The sequence below is a fragment of the Salvia hispanica genome, chromosome 2 (genome assembly GCF_029641045.1).
Source record: "Salvia hispanica isolate PSC_SH4W2 chromosome 2, Shi_PSC_v1, whole genome shotgun sequence".
NCBI classification, from domain to species: domain Eukaryota; kingdom Viridiplantae; phylum Streptophyta; class Magnoliopsida; order Lamiales; family Lamiaceae; genus Salvia; species Salvia hispanica.
The window spans coordinates 60714777-60740578 of NC_142693.1; the positions used below are offsets into that span (position 1 = coordinate 60714777).

General features: G+C 35.2%; 2 protein-coding genes across 2 annotated transcripts; both read left to right on the forward strand.

Annotated features, from left to right (window-relative positions):
• LOC125218327 (LOB domain-containing protein 30-like) lies at window positions 1-2263 on the forward strand. The gene is made up of 2 exons (XM_048119982.2): window positions 1-452; window positions 1586-2263. Exons 1-2 carry the CDS (start codon window positions 105-107, stop codon window positions 1925-1927), a joined length of 690 nt encoding a protein of 229 aa, XP_047975939.1. The 5' UTR covers window positions 1-104; the 3' UTR covers window positions 1928-2263.
• A 4965-nt stretch (window positions 2264-7228) lies between these two features.
• LOC125219665 (brefeldin A-inhibited guanine nucleotide-exchange protein 2-like) lies at window positions 7229-17062 on the forward strand. Its single transcript, XM_048121712.2, has 11 exons — window positions 7229-8655; window positions 9546-9863; window positions 10249-10591; window positions 10680-11102; window positions 11185-11474; window positions 11820-12093; window positions 13737-14236; window positions 14370-14691; window positions 14774-15116; window positions 15239-15915; window positions 16239-17062. The coding sequence occupies exons 1-11, from the start codon at window positions 7472-7474 to the stop codon at window positions 16848-16850; spliced, it is 5286 nt and encodes a 1761-aa protein (XP_047977669.1). The 5' UTR covers window positions 7229-7471; the 3' UTR covers window positions 16851-17062.
• Window positions 17063-25802: the final 8740 nt, after the last annotated feature.

Sequence of the window (25802 nt, forward strand, 5' to 3'; positions counted from 1 at the left end):
ATATATATACCAACATACAACCAAAAAAAAAGAGAGAGAGAGAGAGATCGATAGCCATGAGAGTTAGTAAATAGCTAATATATTTTTCATTTAATTTATAAAAGATGAGTAGTTCAAATTTTGCTAGTAGTAGCATGTCCGGGAGCGGAGGTGGAGGCGGTGGAAGCAGCAGTGGCGGAGGCGGAGGAGGGCCGTGTGGCGCGTGCAAGTTCTTAAGGAGGAAGTGCGTGACGGGGTGCATATTTGCGCCACATTTCGACTCCGAGCAAGGAGCATCGCATTTTGCGGCCGTGCACAAGGTGTTCGGAGCTAGCAACGTGTCGAAGCTCCTCCTCCACGTCCCGGTGGAGAAGCGGGCCGACGCTGTCATCACCATTTGCTACGAGGCCCAGGCCCGGCTCAGGGACCCCGTCTACGGCTGCGTCTCCCACATCTTTGCCCTTCAACAACAGGTTATTTAATTTAATTTAATTAATTAATTTCTTGGTAATTTTATATGATGGTCTAGATAGCTTCCTTAAAATCTGTCATGTCGGAGATGGACACACAAATTAAATTAATTTTTAGACTTTGAAATCCCTTAGTGGTGCATCAATCTATTAATTTGAATAGAATAGAAATCAAGTTTTGTATATGTGCATTGAGTATGTAGTAAGATTTGAGTTGGCAAATATACTTTTTATACAATTAGTATAACAAGTGTGGACCTGGATGTTACACTTATATGCTTCTCTGAATTCAAGAAAACTCTTTATATATATACAGAGAGATGGTGTAGCTTTCTGTGCCTCAACTTTTGATTGCAAAAATTGTAAGACTAGGCTGGTATTAAGGATTTTGTCTGTGATTTGTGTACAACGTTGGAGGGGGGGGCATGACCCCTAATTGCTGGTTTTTTGGCTCTATTATTTTATTGCAAGAAATTAATACTCCATTTTTCTGTTATTTTTTGTATTCAATTTCACTTCATCATCACCACTTGTATATATATATATATTTATATATACACTCCGAATTGTGTTGAAATCAAAGTGTTAGTAATTTATTTTATACAATTGGTGCTGTGACTGTGAGACAATTTGATGAAGCTTGCTTACACGATTCGCAATTTTGATGTATATGGTTTCAATTATAGCATAAGATTCTCTCGTTATATTTGGATGAAGTAGCATTCTTTTCTTACTGAATCTTATCACTTAAATGTTTATATCTCACCTTAAAAAAAGGTGTATTGTACCGCAAAAGTATATTTCAAATTATGAAAGCAATTTGACATGATCAATAATTATTATTCTTTTTCAGTTTAATGAAACCTAAAACTCTCCATATATTAAAATTATATTGGAAAAGAATTAATTGCATTTTTTGCTTATTTCTTAATCTAGATTATATTATCCTCAAAACTCATATTTGAGGGTATATATACTACTGTACATATTAATTTCGTGACATTAGAAAACGAAAAATAAATGAAGTTGTATTTTGAATAAATTATTGAAAAAAAAGAACGATATAGAATAATTTATATGCAGGCGTGAAAAATTAAAACAAATGCTACAAAGTTACAAAATTTGGTACTGTACAGGTGGTGAATCTGCAAGCAGAAATCTCCTACTTACAAGCCCATCTGGCCACCCTGGAGCTTCCAACTCCGCCGCCTCAGCCGCCGTCGCTACTGGCACCACCACCACCCTTATCCATAGCTGATCTCCCCTCATTTTCAGCAGTTCCAGCAACGTATGATTTGTCATCTCTATTTGATCCAACGGCATGGAATCTCCCTCACCAAAGCGACACATTAACATCTCAGTTTCCGACCCCTCGAGGCGGCGGCGATCTTCAAGAACTGGCTCGTGAGTTTCTGGCTAGACGCGACCCATGTACAAATCAACCTGCTTCGCCTTTGCCACCTCACTCTACCACCTAATTACTAATATTCAATAAATAATTAATGGAATGGAAAATTAACTCTTTTCAGCCATAATATGGAGGAAATTAACTTTTTTCTTCTTCTTTTGCTTTTCGGGAATTGATTGATCGATCATAATTCGGTCTGATTTTGATTTTTTTCTACAGTGAACTCTTTTCTCTGGCAAATTTAATTTCGATCCGGAGATTATTTTTTGTAATTAATGTATCCAGCCTCCAATTTTATGTTTAACTAGTGTAACACTTGTATGATACACAAAACTTTTTATATATTCATATTTATATAAGTTGTAATTTGTATATTGTTTATACTAATAATAATTAGATTTAATAATATACTCCTATGAGTTAATAATAATAGAGAATTTGTAGAGTTTCACATTCTTCTCCACTTTCAGTGAGCACATGTCATTTGTTATAAATTGAATTAATAGTGTCTTACAGTTTGATATCTCATATATATATATATATATATATATATATATATATATATATATATATATATTGTTTTTGACTTTTTAAATCATAATTCGTTAATAAAAAACAATTTTAATTAACAATAGTAATTTTTTAACCTTTCAAATCATGGTCTATTAATAAAAAACAATTTTGATTAATATATAATTTTTCAATTAAAATGGCATTACGTAAATTTCTCCAAAATTCCCCTTTTTATATATTTGTAGATTTTAAAGTAGGGATATACTAATATGCTAACTAATTTTAAAGTGTTAATATACATCCAATCTCGTGTTGCCACGTGGTACAAAGCATGCAGTATTGTAAATATTAAAATTCAATATACATTTGTAGAAGTGATTGATGGATTTTGACAGATTGCATTTTAGTTATAGACGGATTGCATTTTTTATTGTTGAATTTTGCATTTTAGATATAGACTGTTTAATTTGCATTTTATATATAGACGAACGGATTGCATTTATATATATTTTTTATTTTGCATGGTTGACAATTTATGATAAAATGCAAAATTCAACAATATAAAAAATAATTTGCCTATAACTAAAATGCAATATGCGAAAATGCATATACAACTTCATAAATATATATTGAATTTTAATATTTACAATATTGCATTCTCCGTATCACGTGGGAACACGAAATTGAATGTACGTTAACACTCTAAATAAGGATGCGCCCTAATGCTCCCCTATTAAATACTCCATATATTTTAATATTGCAAAGACGTAAAAAAAAGCCAACACGAATATAATTTGTCACGTGATTTGCCTTTATTTTAATTTTTAAATATGTTTAAGCAAATAAATATAATTTGAGCAAATATGTTATCGTATGCATCTGATGAATGATTTATCTGTGGGACTTAATATATTACTGGCCTATTTCTTACATTATGTGGCCCAAATTAAAAGAATGTGCAAACTGAGTTATGGAAATAGATGTCCCTCTTTTGGGCCAAAGTCCAATTGCTAGTATATATTATTGATAAGAGTCTAAATCAATGCAAATAAGAGTCGACAAGAGCATCCACAATGGTCGGCGAGCAACCGGCTAGCCGATTCCCAGCGCTGGCCGGTCCGCTTGCCGCCATTGTAGGCTGGCGATCGGCGAGCGATCGGCCAACACATTTTTTTTTTAAATTAAATTTTCGAAACACTATATATACGCGATTTTCACGTCATTTTCATTCGCACTGCTTGTGTTAACGAGCTATCTGTCTGTCTTAATTTCTGTACAAGAGCAACAATGCAAAATGAGTAACACGGGTAGTAGTAGTGGTAGTAGTGATGAGGAGTACGAACGGCAAATGGACGAAGCATTGGAGGCCTATACGTCCAGTGAGATAGACCGGCTGATACAAAGGGCTTTGCAGTCGGAGGTACCTCGACCTCGACCCGTTGTCCACCGCCGAGCAGTGATTGCTCGGGATCACGTAGCTGCACATCATCGGCTATATGACGACTACTTCGCAGAGTAGCCGCGATTTAACGCCAACCTGTTCAGGAGGCGTTTTAGGATGCGCATGGAGCTGTTTATGCGTATCGTTGACGCTTTGGAGCGTCGATATTTGTGTTTCCGCTTCAGGCACGATGCGGCTGGCAGACCCGGCCACACCCCTATTCAAAAGTGCAGTGCGGCAATCAGTCAGTTGGCCTACGGAGGTGCGGCAAACATGTGGGACGAGTACCTCTATATAGGTGAGACGACTGCCCTGCAGTGTCAGCATTTCTGTGAGGGCGTCGTTGAAATAATCGGGGACGAATATCTTCGAAGCCCTAACCCCCAAGACTATCAGGATCTGATGCAGATGCACGGGGAGAAGCATGGGTTCCCGGGGATGTTAGGCAGCATATATTGTATGCATTGGGAGTGGAAGAACTGTCCCGCTGCCTGGAAGGGGTTCTACACCACCGGCTACAAGGGAAAGAATCTCACGATAATCCTCGAGGCCGTAGCTAATTACCGGCTGTGGATTTGGCATGCGTATTTTGGGGTAGCCGGGTCGAACAATGACCTAAACGTCCTCAACTCGTCGCCCCTTTTCAACGAGCAGTGCCAGGGCATCGGTCCGGCCATCAGTTTTGTCGCCAACGACAACTGGTATGATATGAGCTACTACTTGGCGGATGGGATATACCCTAGGTGGCCCGTCTTTGTGAAGACGATCAGATGCGCAAATGAGGACAGGAAGGCCTACTTTACGGAATGACAGGAGTCGGCGCGCAAGGACGTGGAGCGCGCATTTGGTGTGTCCAGGCTCGATGGGCGGCAATTAAGGGTCCAACGCGTTTGTGTCATGTCGACTGCATTGCTTCTATAATGTACGCCTGTATTCATGCACAACATGATAGTCGAAGATGAAGGTGTACAACTGACTAGTTGGGCCAATGACGATAAAGCTGGTCCAAGCCACGACGTGGCCGCCCCCAACGTACGACGGGGGGTACCTCACGATGAAATCGGCCGCCTCCAGGCACATGCCGACATGCGCCAAGTGGATGCCCATATTCAACTCCAAAAGGATTTAATTGAAGAGTTGTGGGTGCGGAGGACTGCACGACGATATTTGTTTTTTGTTTTATTATGTATTTTTTTTATTCATGTAAATTTTTTTTGGACGCACTTTTTTTAATTTAAATGAAATTATTGCATTTTCCCGTATATGTGTCGTACATTTAATTCCGTATTTTGTCTTTAATTCTATAAATATAGTTGTTTTTAAATTTTGATTATTGTGGCTAGCCTATGACTAGCCTATTGCTTGTCCAGTTGCTTGTCCTGATGATGTGGCATGAGAAATTTTAGTGTTGATGATGTGGTAGGAGAAGTTTGTGGCTAGCCTATGGCTGACCTAAAACTACTGTGGATGCTCTTAGTGAACCTCTTAGTGAAAGGCACATGGCAAACGTCTCTAACCGTATATATTCAATCTTGTGGGTGCACTCCTTTATCTCCTTCTGTTCCTTTTGAATCTTGACTAGATCTAGTTATTGGACATTGACCAAATTGATAAAAATTAATCCAAATTACCTGGTTTACTACATGTTACGTAGAATATAAGTCATAATACAAATAATTGAATTAAAATATACAATTGGGATCCCTCAGATCTCAATCATCTTGGAATTGATGGAGCAATTGTTAAAATCGGGGTCATAGACGACTTAGGTGTTGGATTTTAGACCGTGGCAACCTCCCACTAACACGCATCTTTCTAATTTTATCAATATTGGTAGTTATATAAATATATTGAGTTGTTAATGAACATTAAAGTAGTCACCAATTACATTAATTTCACTGAGATTTGAGTTATTTTTGCAAATTTGTCTAGATAAATTTCCACAGATTTATAACTTTGATCAAATTTTGGCACGTGAAACTTTAAATAAATAAAAATGAGTATATAATTTAGATTTATTCAACTATTATTCAGGATGAAATTTTTTGGATGAAATTACATGTGATATGCTAGTCGAAAAATAATGGGGTAACTGCTTTTAAAGTCACCAACTTTCCACGAATTCCGGTTTTTTCCACGAACTTTAAAAAGTTCGTGTAATGTCACGAACTTTATTGTCAGTTACCATTTTTCAATGTCAAGTTTTCCAGTCTGATTCAAACTGTTCGTTTCCTATTAAGACAATGTCCAAATTCTTTTATCTTACTATCGTTATCTTCGTCTTTGAATAGCTTCGCGTGGGTACCTTGTACGCCTCAATCGGAACTCGGATGAAGAAGTTATGGCCATTATAATAGTACAAGGTCGCACAAAGGTCGCAACCTTCATCAAATGGTCATAACTTCTTCATCCGAGTTCCGATTGAGGTGTACAAGGTACCCACATGAAGGTATTTCAAAGACGAAGATAACAATAGTAAGATAAAAGAATTTGGACATTGTCTTAATAGGAAACGAACAGTCTGAATCAGACTGGAAAAACTGACATGGAAAAATGACAACCGAGAATAAAGTTCGTGACATTACACGAACTTTTTAAAGTTCGTGAGAAAAACCGGAATTCATGGAAAGTTGGTGACTTTAAAAGCAGTTATCCCAAAAATAATAGTATATGAATGTCACCATTGTGATTTAAACAAAACCATTAATTCATAAAGAATACAACACCATTTAGTTGAAAAATATCAATAATATAATACATACTCCATTCGTCCACGATTACACGTCCATATTTGATAGGACACAAGTTTTTAGAAACGTAGTAGAACGTTGGTGGAAAAATGTTAGTGAAAAGTGGATCATACTTTTATATATTAGTTTTATAATTAAATTTTACTGAGATAAAGTTAGTGGATATCGGGTCCATTACAAAAAATGGTAGATAAATGAGTCATTTATTAATGGACGAATGAAAATGACAAAATTGAACGTTTATTGGTAGACGGAGAGAGTATAAACTATTGTTTTTTTTTGCAATATCATCTTTTTATCGGCTTGAGTTTTAATAAATTGTTTGATTTTAAAAAGAATTTTGAGAAAAAATTAATGGAAAATAAGTCATATTTTTATTTATTGTTTTTAATTTTCATAATAAAAATATGAGTGGGACCAGAAGCTCATTTGCCAAAAATTATGAAAATAAAATAAAACATTTATTGATACGGACAAGAAAAATGAAATATTTAATGACTGACGGTGAGAATAGTAAAATTATTACATTATCGGTCCCATATTAAATGACATTCTAATATTATTCTTTTCATTAGTATATCACATTTTAAATGACATAATTTTAAAAATAGAAATAACACCACTTTAACTCACAAAATAAGTGAAGTCATTTATTCTTGAATCACAATTAGTTTAGGTGGTAAACCTCTGGGGCTTTTCCGTCATTCAAACCACCGTGTATAAAGAAGAGTAAAACTTCCGTTCCATTTCAGATCACCGCCGATTAACATGGCACCACCACCACCACCACCGCCATCTCCACCGCGCTACTGAAAAGAAATCAGAATTCCGCCGCCACCTTACCGCCATCACCACGACGGACATCATCACCAATCCGGATCCACCCGCTCCTCACCTTGAATCTCCGGGAATGGCTTCTGCGGGAGCCGATTCCCGCCTATCTAAAGTCCTACTCCCATCGCTCGACAAAATCATCAAAAACGCCTCATGGAGAAAGCACTCCAAACTCGCCGCCGAGTGCAAATCCGTTGTCGAACGCCTCACCACACCCAATCAACCCCCATCCCCCTCCGCCGAATCCAAATCCGAGTCGCCACGGTCTCCACACCCCGGAGTTCTCCTCGACCTCTCATTATCCGATTCCGAGCTCATTCTCAGCCCGCTGATCAATGCGCTCGCGTCCGATCACCTCAAGCTCGTGGAACCCGCGCTCGACGCGGTGCAGAAATTGATCGCTCACGGCTACCTACACGGGGAGGCAGACACGAGTGGCGGCGACGATGCGAAATTGCTTTCGAAATTGATCGACTCTGCGTGTAAATGTCATGATACAGGGGATGAGACGGTGGAATTGCTGGTCATCAAGGCGCTTCTGTCTGCTGTTACGTCGGTCGCGCTGCGGATCCACGGCGACTGCTTGTTGCAGGTGGTGAGGACCTGTTACGACGTTTATTTAGGCAGTAAGAATGTGGTGAATCAGACGACTGCGAAGGCGTCTTTGGTTCAGATGCTAGTTATTGTGTTTAGGAGAATGGAGGCTGATTCGTCGACTGTGCCGGTGAATCCGATTGTGGTGGCGGAGCTGACGCAGCCAATGGAGAAAGCTGATGCTGATGGTTCGATGACTGTGTTTGTACAGGGATTTATTACTAAGATAATGCAGGATATTGATGGTGTTTTTAGTCCTAGTACACCGAAGAGCATTATAGGATCGGGGGCCGGGGTGCATGATGGGGCTTTTGAGACTAAGACCTCGACCGTGGAAGGCACTAATCCGACAGATTTGTTGGATTCAACGGATAAGGATATGCTTGATGCCAAGTACTGGGAGATCAGTATGTATAAGACGGCGTTGGAGGGGAGGAAAGGGGAATTGGCAGATGGTGAAGGGGATGAGCATTTGGAGGTCCAGATTGGTAATAAGTTGAGGCGGGATGCTTTTCTGGTATTCCGAGCTTTGTGTAAGCTCTCTATGAAGACTCCACCAAAAGATGCGCTGGCGGATCCTCGGGCAATGAAGGGGAAGATTCTGGCTCTGGAGTTGCTCAAGATTTTGTTGGAGAATGCTGGGGCAATATTTAGGACAAACGAAAGGTATTCAATGCTCAACTTCCTTCTATTGTTTGCATGACTACTTCCTCAGGTTTTCTTTTTGTTTTATTGGATTGGGGGACTTTCTCAGATTTTCTTTGCTGTTTGTGAACTGTAATAATAGCATGCATAGTATGACCATGGAGTTTCTGCTTTTATAAATGCAGGTGGAATCAACAATGGTTGTACAACTTTTTCATGATATACATTGTTAAGTAGCAGTTAGTACTTTGGCTCATTGCTAGAAAATTTCCTGCATTATCGGTTTAGAGAGTGCAATTAACTTAGGAATTAGGATAGTCGAGCTGCAATATGTTGCTCCATAATAGTCCTGAGTAAATGTTGGTTTGAGGCTGTGGCACATATTGGACTTTGAACATTTTTTTGATGGGGGGGTTGGATGGATTTTGAAATAGGTATACCGAATCACACATTATTCACTATTATCCTATTCTTAGACTTTAAGTTAACATCTAAGATTTGATATGCTAATTATTCGTTTGTATCATACACAAATACATACATACATATATACATGTGCATATACACACACGTATACATGCGAATTAAATTATCCAAAACCTTGTCAGGGAACGCCCCTGGTGGTTTGAGATCTTGGATTAGATAGGAATACTGCAGCTATGATGTGCTTATCAATTTATCATAAGGTCTCTTTATTCATGCGAATTAAGTTATCCTCACATAAGTTTGTATCCTTCTCTAGTTTTGACCAGTGGCATTGACTCTAGGTTTTGAGTTAGAGTCCCATTGTTTACATGATGTATTGTTATTCCATCTTTCTTTACCCTTGTTTGCTTTCTTTTCTGATTTTTTTTTTCTGTTGTTTTTTCCATCTATAATCATCTACGTACTCTACTCTTGCTTTTCCGCAGATTTTTAGATGCTATAAAGCAGTATTTATGCTTGTCGCTTTTGAAGAACACCGCCTCAACCCTTATGATCATTTTCCAGCTTTCATGCTCGATATTTGTAAGTTTGGTCTCAAGATTTCGAGCTGGACTGAAGGCCGAAATTGGAGTATTTTTCCCTATGATTATCCTGAGAGTATTAGAAAATGTTGCACAACCTAATTTTCACCAAAAGGTAACAGTGCTTCGGTGTCTTGAGAAGCTCTGTGGTGATTCACAGATCATGATCGACATATTCCTTAACTATGACTGTGACGTTAACGCTTCAAATATTTTTGAGAGGTATAATTTTGACATGGCTCTCTTTATTTGTTATTGTTGAAGTTGCATTAATATTATTTGCAGTTATGCTTACAATTTTTTGACATTATTCAAAGGAAGGGCATTTTTGTGTATATGCGGTGTCTTATAGTTGTCCATAACACACTTAATGTACTTTTAGATCATATTCCAAAATCAGATTTTTTTTGAAATCTCTGTTGCCTTTTATTGTTGGAAATGGTATAGTAGGTTAAGAGGTTATTTGACTGGTTAGTGATATATTTTTTGAAAAAATCCCTTAAAGTTTAGTTATCTAACCTAATTCAATTTTCTTTCTGAGAAGATAAATTTTGGTCGAAACAACACACTAATAATTTGCACTCTTTATTTTGTTCCGGTATTCCAGGACAGTCAATGGACTACTTAAAACTGCGCAAGGTGTTCCACCTGGTGTTGTAACTACACTCCAGCCTCCACAAGATGTTTCCATTAAGCTAGAAGCTATGAGATGCTTGGTTGGTATTTTGAAGTGCATGGGTGACTGGATGAACAAACAATTGCGGATTCCCGACACTCACATTCCGAATAAACTTGAAGCTGTGGATAACAGTTCTGATTCTGGAAGTGCTCCTCTGACAAATGGCAATGCAGATGAATCATCTGAAGCATCAGATAGCCACTCTGAAGCAAGTGAGGTTTCTGATGTCTCAACAATTGAGCAGCGTCGTGCATATAAACTTGAACTTCAGGTCCAGTTCCATAAATAAGTGTTTTTACTGCAGTAATTAGTTGTCACTCCAAATTATAACAGTGGTCTCCTTTTTAATTATATTGCAGGAGGGCATCTCTCTATTTAATCGTAGTCCCAAGAAAGGTATTAATTTCCTGATAAATGCTAAGAAGGTAGGGGACTCTCCAGAAGAGATAGCAGAATTCCTTAAGAATGCATCTGGCTTGAATAAAAGTCTGATTGGTGACTATTTGGGTGAAAGAGAAGATTTATCACTGAAAGTGATGCATGCATATGTTGATTCCTTTGATTTTCAAGATGTGGAGTTTGATGAGGCAATAAGACTCTTCCTACAAGGCTTTAGACTTCCAGGTGAAGCACAGAAGATTGATCGTATTATGGAAAAGTTTGCTGAGCGGTACTGCAAATGTAATCCAAAAGCCTTTATAAGTGCCGACACAGCTTATGTGCTTGCCTACTCTGTCATAATGCTAAACACTGATGCACATAACCCCATGGTTAAGGTCAAGGTACTGTGACACTTCTATGATGGGATTTTTTTGTGTGATCTCATCTATTTTTATAGCTTCTTACATTTTTCTGTTTATGTAGATGTCTGCTGAGGATTTCATAAGGAACAATCGTGGAATTGATGATGGGAAAGATTTACCTGAGGAGCAATTGAGATCATTATTTGAGCGCATATCAAGGAATGAGATCAAAATGAAAGAAGATAAACTGTCCACCCAACAGCCACAATCTGTGAACTCAAACAGACTGTTAGGGTTAGATGCTATACTGAATGTTGTAATCCGCAATCGAGGTGGTGACAGCATGGGGACTGGTGATAACCTTATTAAAAACATGCAGGAGCAATTCAAAGAAAAGGCTAGCAAATCAGAGTAAGATATATTATAAAATTTCATCATTGGCTTGGAACTTGATGTGCAACTGTTGACTATAGGATTTCTATCACTATATCCTTGCTTCTTTTCCTTCTCAGGGCCCATCATCTTTACTCGAGAGTCGAGACATAGTCTTTGTAAATCTTGTCCCATTTTACACTCACCTGACAGACAAAAGTTATTCCTGTACTGTGGGAAATGATGGTCAGGAATTGATAAACTAAAATAATACCAGAACGAAAATATTTAAGACACTTTTTCCTGTCAAATTTAATGACTTTTGCTAGTTTCCTAGGATGTGTAAACCAATATGACACTATACTTGCATTTTGGTGAATGCAGGTCAGTTTATTATCCTGCAACAGATGTTGTGATTCTCAGATTTATGATAGAGGCATGTTGGGCTCCTATGCTGGCTGCCTTCAGTGTTCCTCTTGACCAAAGTGATGATGAAGTTGTAATAGCTCTATGCTTGGAAGGCTTTCGCAGTGCAATCCATGTTACTGCAGCAATGTCTATGAAAACTCAAAGAGATGCTTTTGTGACATCGCTAGCCAAATTTACCTCCCTCCATTCACCAGCAGATATTAGACAAAAAAATATTGATGCAATCAAGGTAGTTATTTCTTATCTGCTTATCATTAAAATCATTAAGGTAGTCTAAATGAATCTAGTGATACGAATAAAAGTAGCAGTTCTTTTTTTCAAATTTCTGTTACTTCTATCATTAGTTGGATCACATGGCATGTAGAAGTTAAAAGGTAGCTCCACCAGTGTCTTATTATGGTATTACTTCCCTGCCTCTCCAGAGCAGTGGGAACAAACCCTTGCACCAGCAAGCATCAAGTTCAAATAATTTTCTCTACAATTACAAAAAATTGCAGTTCATGTTCATCAATGCAACTCTGGTCCATTTGTAGTTCTGCTCTTTAGCTACTGTGTTTCGATATCCTATCTCTGCTATGGATGTTTATTCCTCTCACTGATCCCTGCAACCTCCTAGTTCGTTTGCATGTGAAACCTTCTTTTGTTGACACCTCTGCAGGACTCTACTCATGGCTGTTCTGTATAATGCCTGTGCTTATAAGAACTTATCTGTAATCATTGTCATCTTCCCATCATTTTGTCTCTCTACTTTACCAGTATCTGTTCATCAATAAGAGCCTTTTCGTTCGTAGTGACCGTATGCTTATCCTTTAGCTACTTCTATGACTTCTCATTCAAGTAAAAAAATCTGGCAGGGTTCTAAACTGCTGCTGCCTAGGCTTGGCCTAGCGGCTGTCATGCTTCTATCTTAATTGGCCTATTAAGGTGTTGTCTCACCTAGGTGTCAGCAGGCACTATCTGGGTTTAAGGTTAAAGTTGATTGTTTTTATTTGTTACTAGCTACTCCCTCCGTCCCAACTAAGTTGGGTCACTTCTTTGGACACGAAGATTAAGAAACTGTGTTGAATGAGTTAAATGATAATAAAATAAAGTAGGAGAGATAAGAGAGAGTAAAGTATGTGATGGAGTAAAGTAAGAGTGATTAAATGTTTTGTTTTTTTGTCAAAAAAGGAAATGACTCAACTTTGTTGGGACATCCCAACAAAGAATATGACTCAACTTAATTGGGACGGAGGGAGTATTATTTATATTATAATTTAGATTTTTAACATACAATCACTAGATTGTAGTATCAGTCAAAAGTTAGAAAGCATACGTATACTAACCAAATCTGCCAGTCTCTCAAAAAGGTAAATAACTAAATATCAGTGATATACTTCTTGAACAGCACCTATAGTACTCCTTTTCTGATGATTTAGTTTGACTTATATCACTAACTTTGATTGTATCCTATTTTTGTATCTTAGAATTCAAAACTAGGAAAAAGTATAGATAGACTCAAAATACAGTGAAAATAAAATTTTACCTCAGAAACGTATAGAAGTCACATTTTCATTACCGAGCCTAGGTCCCTTTGGCACCAGGCTTCAATCTGCAATCTCGAGGACCTTGGATATTTTACAACACCAGCATGTGGAGCATATTCCTCTAAACCTAATGCAGAGAGTATGGTAGATGTAGTTGGCTATTACTTGAGTTCAATAATAGCATGCCTGAAATATATTGGTAGCTGAATTTCTGCAAATTGAACTATGTCTTATGAAATCATGTATAAATCTGGGCTTGCTTGAAATTTAGATATGATTATGATTTGGTATAATTTTATTGGAACTTTATAGCAAATATGATCAAATCTCTTACTTCCGTCAACAGGCAATAGTAACAATAGCAGATGAGGATGGGAATCACCTACAGGAGGCATGGGAGCATATCTTAACATGTGTTTCAAGGTTTGAACACTTGCATCTGTTGGGTGAAGGTGGCCCCCCTGATGCTACTTTTTTTGCAATTCCTGAGAATGAACTGGACAAATCCAAATCAACCAAATCAAATACTCTTCCTGTTCTGCGAAAGAAAGGACCTGGGAAAATTCAGAATGCAGCCTCACCTGTGAGGAGGGGATCATATGATAGTGCTGGTATAGCTGGTAATGTGGCTGCTGGAATTACATCTGAACAGATTAACAACTTGGTATCTAACTTGAACATCATAGAACAAGTTGGTGATGTGAACCGCATATTCATACGGAGCCAAAAGCTAAACAGTGAGGCTATAATTGATTTTGTCAAGGCTCTTTGCAAGGTATCTATGGATGAATTGCGGTCCACATCTGATCCACGTGTTTTCAGCATCACAAAGATAGTGGAGATCGCGTATGTTACTCAACTCTGATTTTTCTTTGTTCTTCCATAATATTTTTTCCTGGAACTAGTCTTCTGTCACCTAGTTTTTTCTTTCTTTTTTTTTGGCTACATAAGTTTATGTTGTTCTCCCCATCCTTGACAGGCACTATAACATGAACCGCATCAGGCTTGTCTGGTCCAAGATTTGGCATGTGCTCTCTGAATTTTTTGTAACCATTGGCTGTTCAGAAAACCTTTCAATTGCAATATTTGCAATGGACTCTTTGCGCCAATTATCAATGAAATTCTTGGAGAGGGAGGAGTTGGCAAACTATAATTTTCAGAATGAGTTTATGAAGCCTTTTGTAATTGTGATGCGCAAGAGTAATGCTGTTGAAATCAGAGAATTGATTATCAGATGTGTTTCTCAGATGGTGTTGTCCCGTGTAAACAATGTGAAATCAGGATGGAAGAGCATGTTCATGGTTAGTCTTCTGCAATTGTTTTTCTTTCTTAACCATTGGTTCGGTTTATGAATCATTAATCCATACGTTTGCATACTTTCAGGTCTTTACAACAGCAGCTTATGATGATCATAAAAACATTGTACTCCTTGCCTTTGAAATAACTGAGAAGATTTTGCGTGACTATTTTTCTTATATCACTGAAACTGAGACCACTACTTTCACAGATTGCGTAAATTGCCTTATTGCATTTACCAATAGTAGATTCAATGAAGACATTAGTCTAAACGCCATTGGCTTCCTCCGTTTCTGTGCTGCAAAACTTGCTGAAGGAGACCTAGGCAAGGGAGTTTCAGGAAAGGTTGCTCCAACTTCACCGAAGATCGACAATGAGGAAGCTGCTAATAAGGTGGATCATCTTTATTTATGGTTTCCTTTGCTGGCAGGTATGGGATTTTTGTTTTTTATTATTTTTGTATATTTATAAATTGATCAAGATTTAAAACTTTTTTTACCATGATATTCTCCTTCAGTTGTGATTTTAATTTGACCCCTAACTACAAACCAGGCCTATCTGAGCTCAGCTTTGATCCAAGGCCTGAAATCAGGAAAAGTTCCCTACAAATACTCTTTGATACTCTACGCAACTATGGCCAACATTTTTCATTGGCATTATGGGAAAAGGTGTTTGAATCTGTCTTATTTAGGATCTTCGACGATGCTCGGCGTGCTATTGATCCATCCCTTGCTAGATCCCCAAGTAACTTGACTGATGGCAATGCGGAGGAACTTGATCAAAATTCATGGCTGTATGAGACATGCACGTTGGCTCTTCAACTGGTTGTTGATCTTTTTGTTAACTTTTATGATACTGTCAACCCCCTATTGAAGAAAGTATTGTCGTTATTAGTTAGTTTTATCAAACGTCCTCATCAAAGCCTTGCTGGAATTGGTATTGGTGCTTTTGTTCGTTTAATGAATAATGCTGGAGAACTGTTTTCTGAAGAGAAGTGGTTTGAGGTGGTTTTGTCTCTCGAAGAAGTTTCCAGGGAAACACTCCCTGACTTTTCTATTGTGCTCAACGAAGATGATAAAATCAGGGACCGTGAAGAAGATACAAAGGATGATAGCCATGATGAATCTACTGGGACAATTGATGATGCGGGTAACTCGAGCAGGCAGCATTTATATGCAGCTATATCTGATGTGAAGTGCCGAGCTGCCATTCAGCTATTATTAATACAGGTGCAATTTACATCACTTTTAAACTTATATGGTGCATCTTTGCTGCAGTTTTTAACTTTTCTGGCTTGTAATTATATCTTTCCGGAACTCGCTCTCTGTGGTGTTCCTCAAGTAGAGGGGCCGGTAATTACATTGTCGACACAGCAATTGGTATTGCATACTTTAGCTGGAGGACCATCTTAATGTCAGAAGATGAACAAAAAAATAGCATGGCGTAATGAATACCGATTTAGAAAACAGTACATCGATATCTATTTCTGGTAAAAAAGTCTTGTTATAGCGTAGAATTGATACTGAGGGATTACTTTCTATGATTGTTGCAGGCTATTTCGGAGATTTATACAATGTATAGAGCTCAACTATCAGTTAAAAACACTGTTATCCTCTTTGACGCCATTCATTCTGTCGCCCTTCATGCCCACAAGACAAACAGCGACGCCTCTCTACGGCCAAAGCTGCAAGAACTTGGGTCCGTGACACAACTGCAGGACCCTCCCCTACTCCGCCTCGAGAATGAATCCTATCAAATCTGCCTCACATTTCTACAGAATCTTGTTCTTGACAAGCCTCCTAGTTTTGAAGAGTCAGAAGTGGAGTCTCACCTCATGAACCTCTGCAAGGAGGTCTTGCAATTCTACATCGAAGTCGCATGCTCAGTCAAGACGCCTGACTCATTGCTCGACAGGAAGCCCTTGCGGATGATACCCTTGAGTTCCAGCAGGCGCAAAGAACTGGCTGCACGAGCACCTCTTATCGTTGCAACTCTGCAGGCCATGAGTAGCATAGAGTATTATTCGTTCGAGAAGAACTTGGCATCCTTCTTCCCCCTGCTCGCGAGCCTAATAAGCTGTGAGCATGGATCCAACGAGGTTCAACTGGCGCTTAGTGAAATGCTGAGCTCAACAGTGGGTCCAGTTTTGCTCCGATCATGCTGATCTACATGTCCCTTGAGATGTATGATTATTTTCTCAAGAATTTTCCATAATGTTAGACAGTAATAGTTTAGGAAATATAAAAATAGCACTATAATGTATTTAGAGATGCATGAATTTTTATGAACAAGTGCAGCAGCAGTTATTGTCCAGTTACAGGAGCCCCGGAGATGTATGCTTATATTGTTTCGGCTATGAAATAATTTTTCCTTTCAGTTGCATATTTTGTGTTTTTATTTGGAATGATCCATTAGTCTTTTATTGGCAATAAAATGCATTCCATATTTTACATAGATATGGGCTTGTTATTATTTTGTGGGCTAAAAGTTGATGAGAATTTCTAAAATAGGCTATAACTTGGGGGTATTTTCTGATGGGCAAATGGGGAAAAAATTACAAAGTTCGGTAAAATTCTGGTCTATCCTATAATTTATAAAAATAGAAAACTAAATCATAACTTTGACGATTTTCTGAATTGTCCAATGGAGTCGAAGTTGAGGAGAACTGAGCATGATGTGGATGCAACTCATCATTTTGTATGGCGGAATGTTTTATGAAAAATGTTATAGGAAATATTTTTGGAATATGTTGAAAGTAACACTATTAATTCATATTTTATTTAATTTCAAAATTGGGCTATAAAGGTACAGCAATAATATCTATTAATATTAAGTTTTGTTTTTTGGAAATTAGGGGCTATAATGAAATTTGACTGATGAGATACAATGTCTCAATTATGTGTCTCGTTATGTCACAATTCTCATTACTATGTCCATTACTACAAATATTTTTTATGAAAATAATATTTATGAAAAAAAATTACTATTATAAAATTGAAATAAAAAAAGAACAATCTGAAAAATGAAAGTGAGACATCACTTACTGTATATACACTGAATTTAAGTGAAAACTGGGGCTTATTGTAAGTAAATTAGAATTTGATGTGTAGTCCAAAATGATGATTTCTCTCATTTATTCAAAATTGGACCGGGTCAACTACACGTGTTACGGTCGATTAAAATTGAAAACGCATAATTTGAGAAGAGTAAATTCAAGTATATTATATGTCTGTATTTTCATAATTAAATATTCATCCAAACATCAATAACCAAGTTGAATTAAAAACAGTAGTCCACAATAAATTATTAATGGACACTTAACTAATTAGTTATGGGCAGCTGCCTCGGTTCTAACCCAAATAGGGGACAGGCCCAAACCATGTGTCCCTTTATTTCATAACTTTATGTTCATAAACTACTTCTTCCGTCTCACCATATGCAAGATATTCTATTAAACACTTATTTTTAAAAAAAATATGTAATAACAAAATAAAAGAGAGAATAATATAAAAAAATAATTAAATTAATTAATACTATTATTATCTTAGGCAGTCTAATCAAGATCCAATTTATTAAATTAGGTTAATCTGAATTTTGGCGGGTTTCGTAAAATGACTCCACATTCGATATATAGAAACTGAAAATACAATGCATATAAATTCATTTATAAATTGCAGACAAAATCACATGTGAGTTTTATGCTATGGTCTTAAATGTTTTTGCCATGTTTGAGACATGCATATTAAAGTTTATAGAAATGTGATCAAATGAAAACTCTAAATATTGTACAAACTCAAAACTATGATCTGAACCATTGAAAAATGTCAACAGATCACAAAAAGCATCAACAGGAAAATGTCAACAGAATTTCAACGGTAGTCAATGATTGATGTTGTGTTGATATTGTGTTGACATTAAAATCTTGAAATGTTACACTATGTTGATATTATATTGAAACTTTGTTGAAGCTGTGTTGATGAGTTTTGAATTTGTACAATATATATGTTTACATTTTATCACTATCCAAATTTCATATATACTAAGTACTATACATTAATAATAATAGTTCTACTTGCACTAGAATATAGTAGTAATGGATTCGTTCAACTCATTAACTTTATGTATATTTTGGCTCAAGGATATAATAGGAGATTCTTAATTCTCTATATTAGTGTAAATTATTAATGAATAATGATAAGAGCATCATAAAATAGTCAAATTAATGTCAAAAGTACGAAACCATCCCATTATGGGTACGTTTATTAATTGTGTGCATTTTTTACTATATCTGTGTGTGTAAGATTGTAACATTAAGATTGAATATGAAAATCATGATTTTGTTTAGTGTTGAGATCTATGAATGTACGGAATTTCATCTCATTTAAATTTGTGTGTTCATATTTGTGTACGGAGTAGTAGTGATTTTCTTAAGCTTATAAGAAGTTGCCTATATAAAATATATACTCACTTAATTTAATTCACTTGTTAATTCCTGTACTAATTAAATAAGTATATATCCAAACCATAGAGTTTGGTTTACTTTATGATTTGGCATGTTCTTGGAACTGTCAAGTGCACAACTTTTAGTTATTCAAAAAACATCCTTTTAAGACTACTTTTAGTTAATAATATTATTAATTAGTATGGATTAACCATCGCCTAAACGCCCAACAAATATTTCTAGATTTAAAACTAGGATATGATCCATTGTTAATAACCTTAAATATAATTATTCACTCTGCTAACTTGTCAACTATTGTCAACTATGGCAGTGTTTAGTTTTCTGGATAAAATAGTAGCAAAATATAATCTAGGATTAAGTTGTGAGATTATTTAATAGAAGAGATGGTTAATTTTCATATGATTATCGATCTAAGATTAAGCCATGAAATTCAATCTCATGAATCAAACATAATACAAATTTAATAATGAGATATAATCTTGCAAATCGAACACTCCTTATATATATATTACAAATGTCAAACATAAATGGAATGTATAAAATTTAATTCAACACAAAAACATAAGTATATCAACTAAATTTATGTTGATATACTAATAGAACCTTTTAAAACTATGTCTATATAACACAATAAATCATTCCTTCATGCGGTCAAATTAGCTAATAAAGAAAATAAATAGTATACTATAATTTATTATTTAAAGTGATTATATTTACCCTAAATTCTAGGCAAAACACATTCTTAGGTCCTTATACTTTAGTCAAAATGTTCATTAGGTCCTTGTACAATTTTTTCGTTTCAATAAGTCCTTATACTTTTCACAATATTTTTATCAAGTCCTCGTACAATTTTTCGTTTTAGTAGGTCCTTATACTTTTATCATTACTTTCATTAGGTCCTTGTACAATCTTTTATTTTAGGGACTTTTTTACATTTATCTTGGATAATAATCTAAATTTAATTAAACTTAATGAACTTTTTAATATTCCATTATTTAACTTAGCATAGTCTATAAAGATAAAAGTAAAAGATATTTTAAAATAAAAAATTGTATAAGGACCTAATAAAAGTTATAATCAAAATATAAGGACTTACTAAAACGAAAAAATTGTACGAGGATGTGAATGAAATTTATGAGAAAGGTATAAGGACCTATTAAAACCAAAAAATTGTACGAGGACCTAATGAACATTTTGATTAAAGTATAAGGACCTAAGAATGTGTTTTGCCTAAATTCTAATACACATATAACATTATAGACCGATATAACTAACATCATGTCAAATACAACATATTTTGTTATGATTGCCTTATTGTGGGAAGCATCGGTTATAGCATTTCATTCTTTGTATTTCAAAAAATATTAATTCAATGTAATCAATAATAATAAAGTGTATCATATAAATAAGGCTCGATTTAAAATGTACCAAATTCACCACCGAAATCCCAGTAGTCGATATTTATTATCTAAATAAACTTAGATAAATGTGCAATTGTCTCCAAATTATATGGAGGAATGAGGATCATAATCGTTACACCCTATAGCCATATTGTCCTTCCAAATTATTTTGGGGTATCTTAATAAAACGAGTTTTAATTAATTAATTATGGTTTCGTAAAGCGTTGACATTTATGCAGTGGTTGATGAAGTTAGCAGGTGGAAAGATGACTAATTAATTAAAATAGATTCCAAACAGATCACTATCTTATCACGTGCTGACCTCAACTTATGTCGGCTCTTAATTAATTAATTAATTAAACCATCCCATTACAGATGCAATTAGCCATTAATTAATCTCAACTTGTTTGAAACCTCAGGGGCTTTTTCGTCATTCCACACATGGAATAAGGCCACCCCTTTGGATTTATTCTATATAATAATTTCGCCTAAGTTTGGCGTTTAGAGCCCACACCATAAATCCACAGTAATATTTTGAGGGATTTTGTCTACTTCGAGATTTATTAAATATATTCAGATCTGATTAAATACTACATAATTAAATAAATGAATTTTTTGGCGCTCCGGTCGATTGACTTAACTCGTGAACTATTTGAAATTTAGATTAATTAGAAAAAGATTTAATTACAAGTAAAAATCAGTGTGTAATTGTGTACATCACATGAAAGTGATACTGTTGTTTCAAGTGGTCCAATTCCACCGAGGATTAGCTGCTTATGCAAATTTTTTAATAAGGGGAAGGTAACTAATGGAATCCATCAAGTTAATTAAAGAGTTGATTAAGATAAGCATAACAATTAATTAATTAATTAAGATGGTTGCACAAACTCCAATGTTGCTTTAATCAACTTATAATTATTTAGCATTTTCCTTCTAAAAATGTAGGGTGCCATATGAAGTCAGAAGTCGTATGTCTTATTCAGTTATTTGAAAGCTTAATTAGCATCAAATTTGCAAAGATTTTGATTTAAATTCATATTCACTAATATGTCTGTAATTTCATTGTTATTTAACTGTGTTCTTCAGTGTTTCAATTCAAATTTAACTTAGTTATTCATATGACATGACCATCTAAGTATCTAAAATAAAACTTGTTTTTATTTTAGTGTTGTGTACTATAAATAAATATTTTTTGATGGGTAAAATGGTTGAACTGATTTTTTCATAAAAGGAATTCTATGTTGAGAAAAAAGAAATACAAACGAATGAAAAGAATTAAGAACGTATAACGATAATTAACTACACCAGCACAATTATTTTGTTAAGTGGGCTAATTTGATGAATTTTATTGTCATTTTACATTGTGTGAAATATTATTAGCTGGATCTTCGATGTCAATTGTTAACTTAAGGAAAAAAATAAAATGCTACTTATGGTAAAAGAAGGGATAAGACTGATTAATATTTTTCCAGGCATTTGTATTTTATTTTGTTAATATGTAAGGGAATTAGGGATCATCATATATTCATATGGATCAACTTCGCATAAAAGATTATTAATTATTACTAATATTATTATAAATCCCGACTTCCCACAAGATATTATTATTATCATCATAATAGTATTTATTATTTTGGTGTGGTTGAGTTTGTGGTATAAAAGTAATGGTGATGTCGACATAAGATACATTTGGGACACAAGCCAATCATTTGGAAAACCATTGCAACCAATATGAACTCCAAAAGACAAAAGAAATAGTACTATTAAAGAAAAAATATATTTTCTTCCATACAAGAAAAATAATTAAATTAAACGAACTTGAGGATTGGTTGACTGCCCCCATAAAATGATGAGTTACTAGTTTTTTGTTTTTGTTACCACACATGCATTAATTTAAAATTGTTCATTATTTTATAGGGTTTCTTTAATGTTTTGTTCTGCATTGGTCTTTTTTATATTAAAGAGTTCGAAATTGATATTTTTCTTATGGAAATGGTTTCCAAATTTATGTGCTTGGTTGAAAGATATAAAATTCTCTCAATCTCAGTGAAGAAGTTTCTTTTTGGTATGATATTTAAAAATTTTAAGTACTAGAAGTAATAAAATATAAGCAAGTGAAGAAAGAAAAAAAAATAATTAATTTTTAATTTATTGTTTTTTACTGGCAAATCAAGAAATAAGGGTGGGTGTATAACCCTACCAAATTAAGATGCTTTTTTATCTCCTACGAAAAAATAAAAAAAAATTACTATTGTTATTTCTTAAAAATTATAAATTAGTTACATTTTGATCCGTCTAAACATTGTTGGCATAAGGTGGCACTGCTATTATGGAGACAATCGATGTTCACCGACCATCCTCAACTCCACATGAAATCAATATTTGATCCCTCACTTAACTTTAGCGTTAAATACCAAAAAAGGCAGCAAACATTAATTTCCATTCCTCAAACATCAGTAGCATAAGTGCTGCCTCTATTATGAAATACCGAAAAAGGTCTCCATATCCAGCATTTTCCGTTCCTTCAACATTGCTGGCATAAAGGTGGCGCCACTATTATGGAGACAATCGATGTTCACCAACCATCCTCAACCGTACATGAAATCAATATCTGATCCCCCAGTTAACCTTAGCATTAAATACCCAAAAAAAGGCGGCAATCATTAATTTTCGTTCCTCAAACATCGTTGGCAATAAGGTGTCACCGCTATTAAGAAATACTGCCAAAAAAAAAGGTCACCAAACCCTATCAGTTTCCGTTCGTCCAACATTGTTGGCATAAGGTGGCGCCACTATTATGGAGACAATCGATGTTCACCGACCATCCTCAACCCACACAAAATCAATATTCGATCCCCCACTTAACCTTAGCATTAAATACCCAAAACAGGTCAACAAACATTAATTTTCCGTTCCTCAAATATCATTGACATTAGATGCTGACGCTATTATGAAAAATCGAAAAAAGGTCACCAAACCCTAGCAATTTTCGTTCCTCCAACATTGTTGGCATAAGGTGGCGTTCATCGACCATCCTCAACCCCACATGAAATTAGTATTCGACCCTCACTTAACCTTAGCATTAAATACCCAAAAAAGGTCGGCAAACATTAATTTCCGTTCCTAAAACATCATTGGTATAAAGAGTCGCCGCTATTATGAAATACCGAAAACGGGTCACCAAACCCTAGCAGTTTCCGTTCCTCCAACATTGTTGGCATAAGGTGACCTCTCTATTATCGAGGCAATCGATGTTCACCGACCATTCTCAACCCCACATGAAATCAATATTTGATCCCCGCTTAACCTTAGCATTAAATACCAAAAAAAAGGCCGGCAAAGATTAATTCCCGTTCCTAAAACATGCGCTGCTATTATAAAGACAATCAATTTCCACCGACCATGACATTCGATCCCTCTCTTAGCCCTAACCGTGAAATAACAAAAAGATTTCCCAAACCATAGCAATTTATTAATAAGGGGAATCGACAACAAAAAAATTCGATTGGTTATAAGGATGCAAAGCCATTGGGGCACACACATTGTAGTTGGGGCTTAAGCCCCCATTAAGCTCTTTTTAAATTATATAATAATGTCAGATTATCAGTACTTCATGTGAATTATTATGCAAAAGCCCCAATCATCACAGAAAAAAAAATTAAAATTATTAGTATTATCTTAAAATTTAGAATGACAGTCTCTACTAAAACAAATTTCTACCTTGACCATCTTACCAATTAAATTATACTCCCTCCGTCTTACTTTAGGTGTCCCGGTTGAGTTCGGTACGAGTTTTAAGAAATACTCCTATAAAGGAAAGTTGGTGAAAAAAGATAATGAAATGTGAGTCCTACTTTTATATATTAGTTTTATAATAAAATGTGAGTGGAAAAAGGTGAGTAGAATGTGGGGCCTATTACCAATTATGGAATATTCCAACCGGGACTCATAAAGTGAGACACCCAAAAATAGTAAATCGGGACTCCTAAAGTGGGACGGAGGGAGGAATCGTCTATATACGTAGAATTCAGTGCATTCTGCATACTACTTTCAAATTAGTAGTTTTTTATATGCACAAAACATGTCCAAAAGTTTATTATATACTATTTTACTAATTATTTTAAATTGGTTAATTACAAAAGGTGTGTGGTACTAATATATAGATAAAAGAAAAATATATAAAGAATTAATATTAGTACAGAAACACATTCTCTTAATCATTAATCTCGTGCTCGTGATTAACGACAGAATGGTTACTTATTATACGATAGTTAATTTTTTAAAACGCATAACAACATACCAGGACTTTTTTTTTTACGATTTCTTAATCTTACAAACACAAAATATACTACACCAATTGCAATAGAATCATTGAATTAAGTAATAAAAACGATTATAATTTCCATACCATTTATCACGACACCGATGTAGGTGGCATCTTAATTTTTAAAAAATACTAATATTATAATGAATACAAACATGCTATATATGCATTTATGCACATGTCTATGTGTAGCATTTATGTAAATAGTTAATGGCATATCAACAAAAAAATATGGTGGGTGACTCATGAGGTAGAAAACTCCAACAATTTGTTGTATAAAATTCAGTGTCATCCCTAACAAACTATGATGCTTTTTTTTTTTTGTTAAATCTCTATGAAACTTTAAATTAGATACTACATTTATTAGATGGCAATAATATTTACTTGCACCCATAGATTTAAAACAATATCAATATGGTTTTTTGTTTCAAAGTGGACCTATTAATTATTTCCAAACCAAAAAAACGTTAAAAGCAAAAATTAGCTAGTAAAATTAAATTTTTATTTCTAGAAGGAATGGAGGTCTCTCATTAAATGAATATGTTGACTAAAATTAAAACCACTTTTTATGAGCAAAGAACATCTATTAATTAATGTCAATTTTAAAGATAGAAGGACTTGAAGTATTCTGTATTCTCATAATAAAAAAGATTTTCATTAGAACCTCTCCATTTCAATATATTTACAAAGTAGTAAAATGCAAAATAAAAGGACTAGTGTTAGTTAGACATATCTTTGCTAATGAAAGTGTTAGTTATAAAAATATTCTCTATTATTCTATTGAAGTATAGTAATGAATGAAAAGTCGAATTTGAGTGATTTAAAAACAAAAGAGTCGCCCTTTAGACACGGTCTGCAATGAACAGAAGCACTTGTTTTCTTCCAATTCCCCATAAACATGTGCTATAACATGTCGTCTTCTTTCCTCTT

Excerpts from the sequence above, each read along its gene's own strand:
- LOC125218327 (XM_048119982.2), top strand. The coding sequence starts at position 105 with ATGAGTAGTTCAAATTTTGCTAGTAGTAGCATGTCCGGGAGCGGAGGT. Across the intron at positions 453-1,585 it reads TCTTTGCCCTTCAACAACAG|GTGGTGAATCTGCAAGCAGA; the intron begins GTTATTTAATTT and ends GGTACTGTACAG.
- LOC125219665 (XM_048121712.2), top strand. The coding sequence starts at position 7,472 with ATGGCTTCTGCGGGAGCCGATTCCCGCCTATCTAAAGTCCTACTCCCA. Across the intron at positions 8,656-9,545 it reads ATATTTAGGACAAACGAAAG|ATTTTTAGATGCTATAAAGC; the intron begins GTATTCAATGCT and ends GCTTTTCCGCAG. Across the intron at positions 12,094-13,736 it reads AAAATATTGATGCAATCAAG|GCAATAGTAACAATAGCAGA; the intron begins GTAGTTATTTCT and ends TTCCGTCAACAG.